This window comes from Carassius carassius, chromosome 39, assembly GCF_963082965.1.
Source record: "Carassius carassius chromosome 39, fCarCar2.1, whole genome shotgun sequence".
NCBI classification, from domain to species: domain Eukaryota; kingdom Metazoa; phylum Chordata; class Actinopteri; order Cypriniformes; family Cyprinidae; genus Carassius; species Carassius carassius.
The window spans coordinates 28,215,876-28,228,942 of NC_081793.1; the positions used below are offsets into that span (position 1 = coordinate 28,215,876).

Sequence of the window (13,067 nt, forward strand, 5' to 3'; positions counted from 1 at the left end):
TCCAGCGTACGCAGACCTGGGGAAGGCTGCAAAGGACGTCTTCAACAAGGGCTACGGTAACACACTTCACTCCCTCGCCTCTGCAGAAAACACGCTTCTCAAACATGCATGTTGTATTAAATGTTCACGTGTGTGTGTGTGTGTGTTTCTGAATGCTGAAGGTTTTGGGACGGTGAAGCTTGATGTCAAAACCAAGTCTGCTAACGGAGTGGTACATGCTTTTTTCTTAACTACTTTTATAATTCACATTTTCTGTGTGAAATGCATCCATGCAAAGTATTTTAACAAGGTTTCTGTGGATCTTCCACAAGTTAAGGTCTTAAATCAGAACAAAAAGTCTTAAATTCATAAAGTCATGGCATTAAATGTTGCATGAACTGCAAAAAAATTATTTAATTTGTGTCTTGTTTTTCAAGTGCAGATATTTAAATATTAAATCATCCTTTAATTGAAATGCTAATTAAAGAAAGTCTTATGCAAGTTTATAAAAATTCGTTTTTACACATTTTTTATGTTTTTTTTTGTTGTTGTTGTTTTGTTTTTTTGCTACAAATAAAAAAATATATGGTTTTATTTTTTTTATGGTTTAACTTGAAATAAACATACAATAAACTGAAATAAAATGAAAATATAATTTATTTCAGTGAGTTACAAAGGCAACATTTCTAATTTTAATGTAGTTTAACTAAAAAAAAAAAACTAAATTTTAAACTGAAATACAAATTACTAAAAACTATATAGGCATATTTATAAAAAATAAAACTGACAAAAACCCATACAAACAAAACCAAAAACTTGAGCTAAAATTAAAATGACAAAGATAATATAAAATAAAAACTATAATACGATCTAAATTATACTAAAATAAGTTGGAATTACATTTGAGAGCATGTTAATGTATTGTGCTCTCTTTCATTTATTCTTAAAAAGGTCTTCTCCTCGAGCCTGCAGAAACCCTGTTGAAAGCAAACATCTGGTTTGCTGTTCCTCGAGAATGGATTTGCTCAGAGGTCATCGAGGCCACGCTTGCTGGTGTATAATATAATGAAGCCTCTACTTTCAGGAGTTTAAAACATGTGGCACGTCTAACATGGACTCAAACAAGGTCAGCGGGAACCTGGAGACCAAGTATAAATGGGCCGAGTACGGACTGACCTTCACTGAGAAGTGGAGCACGGACAACACGCTGGGCACCGAGATCACCGTCGAGGACCAGGTGCGGGAAAAATAACTTCTTCATCATTCCTACATTCATGGAGATTTCCTGACCTGGAAAAGTAAATCCTAAGGGTTTAAGAGTATTTAAACAGTATGAGTATATATACATTCCCTGTCAGAGTTTTGGAATAATTAAGATTATTTTAAAGAAGTCTCTTCTGCTCACTAGCACTGCATTTATTCGTTAATAAATACAGTAAAATACTGAAATATTATTACAATTTAAAATAGCTATTTTCTATTTGATTATATATTCAACTGTAATTTATTTCTGTGATGTGCAGCTGTATTTTCAGCATCATTACTCCAGTCTTCAGTATATCATTCTAATATCATGAATGCATTTCTTATTATCATCAATATTTAAGCTAAAATGCTTTTCAAAAGCATTAACAGATCATAATTATTCCAAACTTTTGTGTGGCAGTGTTTGTTGCTAAATCTGTATTTCTTTCAGCCTGGAAAGCACTCCTTGCAGATGTTTTAACCATTAATGTATTATTTTCCTTTTCACATTTGATCATTAGCGAATTCAAATTAAGTGTTTAAAATTAATATGTTACCATCTGGGGTGCCTTAGCAATCAATTAGCAATCTTATTGTTTATTTATTTATTCTTAATATTTAAATATTATTATTATTAATATTTTTAGTAATGTAAATAAGTCATTAATGATATATTTATTTATTAAATGAAATTGTGTATTTATAACTTGTAAGTAAGGATGTATTGTTATTATTATTAACAATTTGCTTGTAAGAAGCAAAAAATAAGGCGAATAATATACGTTGCATTTTGTCATGTTTTGTGTTTCTCAGATCACCAAAGGACTGAAGCTGACCTTTGACACGACCTTCTCACCAAACTCTGGGTACGATGACTTTCTGTAAACATCAGATCAGATGAAGAGCTCTCTGAGGGTTATTTGTTGTTGTTGTAACAGTAAGAAGAGTGGAAAGGTGAAGACGGCGTATAAGCGTGAATACGTGAACATGGGCTGTGATGTGGATTTCGACTTTGCCGGTCCTGCCGTCCACGGCTCTGCGGTGCTGGGATACGAGGGCTGGCTTGCCGGATACCAGATGACCTTTGACACCGCCAAGTCCAAGATGACCCGCAGCAACTTCGCCATCGGATACAAGACTGGAGACTTCCAGCTGCACACCAATGTGTTAGAGATGTTTCAGAAACCTTACTTAATATTGATCCTAGTAGTCGAGCGATATATCGGCCGATATTTGTCATTTTTCAGTTATCGGCATCGACCGATAATTTTTCTGCTGCCTGCACACCAATGTTTAAGAGATGTTTCAGAAACCTTACTTAATATTGATCTTAGTAGTCGAGCGATATATCGGCCGATATTTCTCATTTGTCACATATCGGCATTGACCGATCATTTTTCTGCTGCCTGCACACCAATGTGTTAGAGATGTTTCAGAAACCTTACTTAATATTGATCCTAGTAGTCGAGTGATATATCGGCCGATATTTGTCATTTGTCACATATCGGCATCGACCGATCATTTTTCTGCTGCCTGCACACCAATGTTTAAGAGATGTTTCAGAAACCTTACTTAATATTGATCTTAGTAGTCGAGCGATATATCGGCCGATATTTCTCATTTGTCACATATCGGCATCGACCGATCATTTTTCTGCTGCCTGCACACCAATGTTTAAGAGATGTTTCAGAAACCTTACTTAATATTGATCCTAGTAGTCGAGCGATATATCGGCCGATATATGTCATTTGTCACATATCGGCATCGACCGATCATTTTTCTGCTGCATGCACACCAATGTGTTAAAGATGTTTCAGAAACCTTACTTAATATTGATCCTAGTAGTCGAGTGATACACGGCCGATATTTGTCATTTGTCACATATCGGCATTGACCGATCATTTTTCTGCTGCCTGCACACCAATGTGTTAGAGATGTTTCAGAAACCTTACTTAATGTTGATTCTAGTAGTCGAGCGATATATCAGCCGATATTTGTCATTTGTCACATATCGGCATCGACCGATCATTTTTCTGCTGCCTGCACACCAATGTGTAAGAAATGTTTCAGAAACCTTACTTAATATTGATCCTAGTAGTCGAGTGATATATCGGCTGATATTTGTCATTTGTCACATATCGGCATTGACCGATCATTTTTCTGCTGCCTGCACACCAATGTGTTAGAGATGTTTCGGAAACCTTACTTAATGTTGATTCTAGTAGTCGAGCGATATATCGGCCGATATTTGTCATTTGACACATATCGGCATTGACCGATCATTTTTCTGCTGCCTGCACACCAATGTGTAAGAAATGTTTCAGAAACCTTACTTAATATTGATCCTAGTAGTCGAGTGATATATCGGCCGATATTTGTCATTTGTCACATATCGGCATTGACCGATCATTTTTCTGCTGCCTGCACACCAATGTGTTAGAGATGTTTCAGAAACCTTACTTAATGTTGATTCTAGTAGTCGAGCGATATATCGGCCGATATTTGTCATTTGACACATATCGGCATTGACCGATCATTTTTCTGCTGCCTGCACACCAATGTGTTAGAGATGTTTCAGAAACCTTACTTAATGTTGATTCTAGTAGTCGAGCGATATATCAGACGATATTTTTCATTTTTCAGTTATCGGCATCGACCGATCAATTTTCTGCTGCCTGCACACCAATGTGTAAGAAATGTTTCAGAAACCATACTTAATATTGATTCTAGTGGTCAAGCGATATATCGGCCGATATTTGTCATTTGTCACATATCGGCATCGACCGATAATTTTTCTACTTGGACGATGTGTTCGAGGCGGGACTTTTATTTTGATGGCGCTGACAGCTGAAGCTATTAGTAATAGAAAGGCAAACATTATAATACTTTCTCGTTTGCCGTCAGCATTAAGCAAAAACGCATTTATATAATTTAAATCAACATTTAATTTCACAAACCTTGCAAACTTAGTCGAATTCAGCTGTGAGATCTTGTGAAGTGTGTATTTTTATCCGGCGTGATTGCGTGTTCTCTGCATGACGGTCGGTCTGTGTGAATTTAATATGAAAATGATTATTATTATTAATATTGTTTATTACTATTGCTATTATTATTAGTTTATAATTAATATATGTAATGTATGTATTGTTTATTGTGAGATCAATAATAAATTATTAGACAATTATTATTTATTATTACAAATAAACATTATTAACAGTAATTATACTACTATTATTTTTAATATATATATATATATATATATATCTGCCTAATATAAAAATTAATATAATAATTATTAAATATTTATTATCTGATGCTACTACTACTAATTATTACTACTATGATTATTATTATTATTATTATTATTATTATTATTGTTACTACTACTGCTACTTATAATGAACACATAACAGTTATAAGTATTACTGTTTGGAAAGTATTTTATTAATTTTATATTATTATAATTACTTATAATTAATATTCAACAAATAATAAATATTGTTTTATCATAATATTAAAATTATTTTTTTATTTTTATAAATAAACTGTTATTGTTTTTTTATTTTTTATAACAAATATGTTTTTTTATTCAGAACTTTAATTTAATATTGTTTAGTAAATCTATTTTATTATGTATCATTTTTATTTATAATTAATAATCAACAATTATTTTTGTTAATTATTATAATTATTTATTAAAAGCAATGATGGTAATAATTACAATTATTATTTACAATAATAAATACAAATATTTATTTGTGGATTTTTTCTAGTAACTTACTGACACACAGCATGTGTTGATTGTAAATGTATCAATACTCGGTGCAGCAGTCTTTTGAAGCCCAGTGTGTTTCTCTCTGTGTGTCGTAGGAACGATGGCACAGAGTTCGGCGGCTCCATCTATCAGAAAGTGAGTGATGATCTGGAGACGGCAGTGAATCTGGCCTGGACCGCCGGTAATAACAGCACACGTCTGGGCATCGCTGCCAAATACATGCTGGACTCCAGCTCCTCCGTTAGTGTGAGTTTGACTGTGATCCACCTGAACACATCGCTGTCATATCATTTGAGTTCAGCTTCACCAGACCATGACTACAGTGTCTCTACTTCTGCCTAATCTAACTTCTGAGAGATTTTCCTCAACTACCTTTGGCTGTTTTGTTGGTTTGTGTAACTGTAAGAGTTATAGTTATGTATCTTGTGGATCTACACAAAACGATGGTGTATATTGTGATTATATACTGTTATTATTTTATAAAAGTGGTCATGCTGCCCACCTCTGTTTTGTAAGACTAGGATAGGAGTGTCTTTCTGTCATTGAGATGCATCAGTCATTTAACAGGATCTGTGTTTGTCTCTCAGGCTAGAGTGAATAATTCCAGTCTGGTTGGGATCGGCTACACTCAGACACTCAGACCAGGTGAGTGTTGAACCCTTTTTGGATAATTTAATTGTATTTATTTATTTTGATTATTATTTTATTTAATATAAAATACTTATTTTTAATTGTATTTTATTTATTTTGATTTTGTTTTTTGTTTTTTTGCTTTGTAAATTGTTTTTTTCTTTTGTATGTTTTTATTTTATTATTTCATTTTGTTTTAATTTATGTTTTTTATATATTTCTTTATTTTTATTATCTGTTTTGTATATTGTTTTTGTTATTACTGTTTATATATATTTTGTAAATATTTTTATTTATTTTTATTTTATTTGTTGTTTTATTATTTCATATAAAATACATATTTTTAATTTTAATTCTTTTTGTTTAGTTTGTATTTTTTTGGTTTGTAAAATTTTTTTTTTCGGTTTAGTTTAAAATATTTATTTTATTTTACTTTTATTGTTTTATTTAAAAAAAAATTGAAATGTTTTATTTCTATCTTTTCTTTCTCTTTATTTAGGTGACAGGGACATTGTACATTAATAAAACATTCCTGTAAATCTATTTCATTTTTAAAAATATTTTATTATAAAATTATATAAATATGTATAAAACTGGAAGAACTGATGTAATTCATCCTTCCTTTTTTTGTACTGTTATATGTTGCTTTAATGTGAAAGTTATGAAAATATTATCGAAAAAATTTTTTTTATGTTTTCTTATAAGCTGTAGGGTTAGCATGTAAGTGCAGCAGCAATGCTTTTTTATCTGTGCAACCTGGAACATTAATATATAGGTAAATCTCACAGAATTAAGCCATGGCCATGTCATATTTCACTCAAAATCTAAATAATTGAGTATTTATTTTACAAAAAAAAAATGCTTCTAATTTCTTCCCATTTGATTTTGGTTTTAAATGTGAGCTGATCGTGAGTTTGCATGAGTTTGACTCCTGATGCGTCGCTTGTGTCTGATGCAAACCGCTTGTGTGTGTGTGTGTGTCCAGGAGTGAAGCTGACTCTTTCTGCCCTGGTTGATGGAAAGAACATCAACGCTGGAGGCCATAAACTGGGTCTGGGGCTGGAGCTGGAGGCGTAACGCCCGTCTCTTTGTGTTTCTCACGAGATCATCAGAGAAAAGAAATCTCTGAAATCTCCACACACTGAACCCAAACCTTGCACCTCCTCTTATTTATTTGCAGCACTAACATCACTGTCAATATTTCTCTCCAAACCGGCGCTTTCAATCTGTACGTGCATTTTCTTAGGAATACGCAACCAAAAATGTAAATTATTATTATTGACTCATCCTCGTGTTGTTGCAAACCTTTATTTTGCTGTATTTAAATATGTATGCAGCTCAACAACAGTGACCACGACTGTCAAAAAAGCACACACTATAAAATAATCAATACGATTTGAGCACTACATACAAAGCTTTATGGGAGCAACATGTGACTTTATATCCTTTTTTCCCAGACTGTGTAAAACTAAGCAGGTTTGGATCACCATCAGTTGAATCTTTAATCGTGCTGCTGCTGTCTAGTGATGTTCGGACGCTTTTGTTCTGGTAGTTCGGCTTTAATCGTCCTCCTCTCTCTGTATTCAAGCTTTATGGTGTTCAAACGGGTTCTTTCAGCATGAGATGTTGTTTCCAGACAGATGAGGGACACGAGAGGCTTCCCTTCTGTATGTCAACCTTTGCAATAAAGTCCTAAAACTGGAATCTTTGTGTTTTATGAACTATATTTAAATCTGGAATCTGAGGATGCAAAAAAAATCTAAATATTGAGAAAATCATCTTTAAAGTTGTACAAATTAATTCTTGGCAATGCATATCACCAATCAAAAATTAAGTTTTGATATATTAACACAAGGAAATTTAAAAAAAATATTTTGATGGAACATGATCTTTACTTAATATCCTAATGATTTTTGGCATAAAAGAAAAATCAATAATTTTGACCCATACAATGTTTTTTTCTATTGCTACAAATACACCCCAGAGACTCAAGACTGCTTTTTATGACACATATTAGCATACAAATAAAAGTGCATGTCTGCATATTATTTGCAAAAGGAGTTTAAAAATGATTACTTTCCAACTAGAATTATCAAAATTCAAAACATGTATTTAAAATATTCCAGATTACTGAAAACGTTTATACCACAGATATATACAGTACATAAAACATATTTTTATAAACAATCAATAGGTGAACAATTTAATACAAAACTTGAAATGATGCATATGCATACAATGCGTATTCTCAACTTCTGGGTTCACCACTCGACCGCTCCACAAAACCTAGGGGTCAGATATTTGAGTTTTAAAAGAAATTAATACATTACATGGATCAAAAGTGACCGAAAATACATTTCTAATGTTAGAAAAGATTTTTGTTTCAAATTTCAAACTTTCTGTGAATCCTGAAAAAATGAAATGCATCACAGCTTCTACAAAAGTACTGTGCAGCACAACTGTGTTCAACATTGATGATAATCAGAAATGTTTCTCGAGCAGTAAATCATCATATTATTATGATTTCTGAAGATCATGTGACACTGAAGACTGGAGGAATGATGCTGAAAATACAGCGGAGCATCACAGAAATAAATTACACTTTAACACAGATTCACATAGAGAACAGCTGATTTAAACTGGAATATTATTTCAGATTTTTGATGATTTTTCATTAAATAAACAGCCTTGCTGAGACTTTTGAACAGATGTCTCTCATATTTCATAAGTCATTGATGGAAGCTCATTTCCTCCATGCAAAAATACTTTTTTTTTTTTTTTAATCCAATTTTTATCTCACAATTTTTCTTTGAATTCTGAGTTTCTGGCTCAAAGAAATTGCAAGAAAAAAGTTGAATCGTGTCTGAATTTTGAGATAAAAAGAATAATTTGTATATTCTGTAGAGGAAACAGGCCATAGGCAACACCACTGCAGCATGTCTTGTAATCAAATGTGATATGGCATGTTTGAATATGCACAAATAAGATCATTTAGACTTTAATTATGTGTAGAATTATGATGCATATAAAGTCCACATTAATGTCACTTTATAAAATTGAGATGCACAGTTTATTTCCATGAATAAAAGTGACTCCAAGTTATTAAGTAAAACAAAGACCATAAAAACATTTTTGTTACTTGAAATAAAATAAATGTTGATTGAAATAAAATCGTAAAAAAAAAAAAAAAATGTTTGAGTTGATATTTTGTTGATATTCCTCACTTTCATTTATTTTAACTGAAAAAAATATATAAATTATATATTAAAAATTTAAAGAAAGGTTATAGTCTCTGATATGTATAGTCTATTATTATTTCTTTATGGGATTGTGGAAAATCCAGGTTATGCAAACATTTTCTGCTTTTGCAGTGAATATGCATCCCTGGAGCACAAAAGCAGTCTTGAGTCTCTGGGCTATATTTGTAGCAATAGCCAAAAATACATTGTATGGGGGAAAATTATACATTTTTCTTTTATGCCAAAAATCATTAGGACATTAAGTAAAGATCATGTTCCATGAAGATATTTTGTAAATTTCCTACTGCAAATATATCAAAACTCTGAGAGCTCATTAAACTCGCTCAATAGAATCTTACTTACTAAACTCGAAGCACGCGCTTAATAATAAAATAATCTGAATGCATTATTTGACGCATGCATGACTGTATAAACAAACCGTGTGATTATCATCAGAGATTATGTGCATGTCGTGTTTAACTCCAGTGTAGAGCTAGAGCTGTAACTCACTGCGAGTCAGCTGTTATTAGGTGTGTGGTTTCTTCTCTTTCTTCTGTAAAATGGCTTCAGTTTGGGGGTGGAGATTGTCCTCTTGATGAATATGAAACATGACACAATAATCGCTTTGTTTGAGAGCAATGCTTAGGAGAAATTAATAGACTGTTTCTTACCATGAAGTGCACCAAACAATCTGCTGTCAAATGTTTTGCAAACTTAATTCAGAAGAGATTATTTTTCTCTATATTTAATTTAAAATTAAAATAAATTATTATATATAATTAATAAAAATGTATTATTATTATTATTATTATTATTATTATATTTTAAATTGTATTACATTTTTATTTTATTTCTATTATATTTTATCTACAATTACATTTTTGATATTTATACATTTTGAAATTGTGCAATTTAACTACTAATTTTTTTATTGATTATAGTTTTAAACAATTTTATCTACTATAATATATATATATATATATATATATATATATATATATATATATAAAATAATTATTATTACATTTTAATGTAAAACCTTTTTTAAAAAATGTATAGCTTATCAATATATTTGTATAGCCAGGCATTACATTTTAAAATTTAAATTCGTCTACTAATAAAAAAAATATATTGTTTACATTTTTAAACATTAAAATTTACATTTGAAAAATTAACAAAGTTTACACATATATATATATATATATATATATTCATACATTTTTATTATCACATTTTTAATATAAAACTTTTTACATATTTAAAAGCCTATTAATATGTTTGTATATAGCCAGGCAAAGAATTATTATTTAAAAATATATATAAAACGCATGGATAGATTTCTCCTAATGATGAAGGTTAATATTCTTAATGCCACTGGCTCTATTCAACTTGTGCATGTATTCAAAGCTTTAATGTATTCTGTTAGTCCCCCACAGACAACCTTAAAGCTGTGTAAAATATTTTGGCAGATAAATCAAAGCTATTTGTTTAGTGACTTTTTCAGATATCTGCTTGATGCGCTGGTTATATAACCGGCTCATGGTTTCATAATAGCATGTCCAAACTAGATTATATAGAAATATTTCAGGATTGAACTTTGCAGTTTTTGTAGTAACATGTGTTTGGAGAGGCTGTAGTCCATGATATTCACCAGCAGGTGGCGCTGTACTGTAATGCATGTGGCTGAAGCACATTCTGCTGGTCATGATGACTTGCAGGAGTTTGTTTTTCAGAAATAAAGCACACAATCTATAACCCGGTTTTATTTTCATTATAAATCCATGTGCAGTCAAACTATATTTTGTAATGCATTTCATTTAAAGAGTCTGCTCTCTGAAACTGTGTTTCAAGCTAATCTATTTGTGCGGCCTGTGCTTCCTGAAAAGCATTTGTATGTGTTGAGCTTGCTTTGCTGACATCCCTAACGCTGCAGAAATGTTGTCAAGCAAAGCCTAAAACCTAAACTTAACTCAGACTTTAACGCTTCTACTGATAAACGCTGATTTACATCATAAAATGCTAAACTAGTTTCTAATGCTTTATATAGGTTTAGTATACATGTTCAAACATCTGAGATCAGTAGAAATAAAATATAACGAATAAAATTATTAATTTCTTTTAATTCATATAAATTTTAATTTAAAAGAAATAGTTAATATTTTTTATTTGTTATGCACACACACTTTAGTAATTAAATTAATTTTTAGGAAGTTCATACTTTTATTCAGCAAGGATGCATAAATTAATCAAAAATGGCATCTATAATATTGCAAAAGATTCATATTTCAAATAAAAACTGTCCCCTCCCCTTTCTTTTCATCAAAGAATCCTGAAAAATAAATAAAAATTTAGGATATTGACTGCTGAAAATTCAACTTTGATCAGGGGAATAAAATTACATTGATTCAAATAAAAACTATTTTAAGCTGTAATGATATTTCACAATATTACTGTTTTTACTGCAATTTTTAAACACAAAAATAAATGCAAACTTGGTGAGCAGAAGAGACTTCTTTCATTTAAAAAAAAAATACATATGTATGTATTTTACAATACACCCAGACGTTTGTGTAAATATAAATTTGTAGCAAAAAAAAATATATATAATAATAATAATGGAAGTGAATAAAATTAATTAAAAATGGAAGTATAAGTTTTCAAGCCCTTGAAATCTTTTTTTTTTTGTGAAATAGCAAACTTTAGTTCACAATGCACATAAATTCACCACCCAAAAAAGTGCTAAAATTGCTTAATCACTCGAAAGTAAACAAAAATTGACCTCTACTAAATGATTAAATTTTCAGTATTCTAAATCGTAATATTTCATTGTAATGACATTTTGAATGATAAGTCATTTTATTGCAATAACATTTCATAATATTACTATATGTAGCTACTGTATTTTTGATCAAATAAATGCAGCCTTAGTGAGACTTATGAAGTGCGTTTTTAAATCTATCAAAGTGTCACGTGACCGACGCGCACCTGTTCTTTACTGTTGGAATAATGATCCTGTCAATCAATCCTCGGGACAGCTGCTAAATAACAGGTCATGACGTCATCATCTGCTCTCAATCTCACCCGTCTGACCAGCAGAGATCAGAGAGCATGATGGGAAGATCTGGACGCTGTGTCACGTGCTCGATCGCATCTCAGGTTCCTCATAAAGCGCGTGACGGCATTAATGCCGCAGTTGAACGCTTGAGCGAGTTTTTATGGACTTTTCCTCTGGATTGACTTCAGAGCCGCGTGTCAGAGTGACTTATGGGCTGAAACCCGGTCCAGGGTCCAGCTGGCATCCATCAGCCCAATGAAAGCGGTAATTGGGCAGCGTTTGAAGGCTGGTATTTGTAATTAAGTCGCTGGAGCCGTGATTTCAGCCCGTATAAAGGCAGCATTGAGCTTCAGAAGCGTTGTGCATGTGTGCAACTCAACACCGTCCTCGAAGCGTTCCTCTGATCTCAGATCAGGCCTGCTGGAGGATCCCAATCTCCCTGCTCGTGTTTCTCAGCGGGAAGTGCACTACACAGCATTGTTTTTTTTCTATCAAGCTGATGAACAATTCATGAAATTGTGCATGAACAATTTTTTATTATGGGCCGCTAGGGGAAAAAAAAAGTTTGCATGGTGTTTCAACTAAATTGTATTTACAAACAATAAATTTTTTGTAAGTAAAAAGCATCAATTAGGCTACATTCGTCATTTACTGCAAGGTATTTCGCGTTTAACAAGAAATTTTTTTTTTTTACTGTAAAACAATAGTAAATAATAATAATTAAAAAAAACTAATCACCTTTATAATTTGTTAATGTGGCATTTAAGGAAAGTCACATTAGTTTATAATTCCAGTATGCTTAATTTTATGAGTGTTTTATGGAATATATTTTACTGCTATTTTGTTTTGAAATTATTTATTTTATTTTACTGTTTATTTATGTAGTATAATAGTATTTAATTATATTTTCCGTCAGCTTATTTTATTAAATATATCTCTTTTTCATTTCTTTCATATATCATTTTTATTCCAGTTTTAGTATTTAATCTTATTTTAGTTCAGCTAGTTGCCGAAACAATATTTCTTATTTTCTTTTCAAGATTTTTTATTTTTATTTCTTTTCACATCTATTATTTTTTTAATTCAATTAACAGAAAATATTTTTTGCATAGTTTTATGGGCTTTTGTAGTCTATTTTTATTTT

At 31.3% G+C, this 13,067-nt stretch overlaps 1 protein-coding gene across 1 annotated transcript in view; it reads left to right on the forward strand.

The window, feature by feature from the left end:
- The window catches only part of LOC132121729 (voltage-dependent anion-selective channel protein 2-like), an 8,393-nt gene extending 1,060 nt beyond the window's left edge, over nucleotides 1-7,333 (forward strand). The window contains exons 2-9 of the mRNA XM_059531455.1: nucleotides 1-56; nucleotides 162-211; nucleotides 1,064-1,216; nucleotides 2,038-2,090; nucleotides 2,163-2,390; nucleotides 5,095-5,245; nucleotides 5,587-5,644; nucleotides 6,615-7,333. The exon at nucleotides 1-56 is cut by the window's left edge and continues 16 nt beyond it. Coding sequence (XP_059387438.1) covers nucleotides 1-56; nucleotides 162-211; nucleotides 1,064-1,216; nucleotides 2,038-2,090; nucleotides 2,163-2,390; nucleotides 5,095-5,245; nucleotides 5,587-5,644; nucleotides 6,615-6,706 — 841 coding nt within the window. The 3' untranslated portion in view covers nucleotides 6,707-7,333. The remainder of the gene's footprint in view (nucleotides 57-161; nucleotides 212-1,063; nucleotides 1,217-2,037; nucleotides 2,091-2,162; nucleotides 2,391-5,094; nucleotides 5,246-5,586; nucleotides 5,645-6,614) is intronic.
- Nucleotides 7,334-13,067: the final 5,734 nt, after the last annotated feature.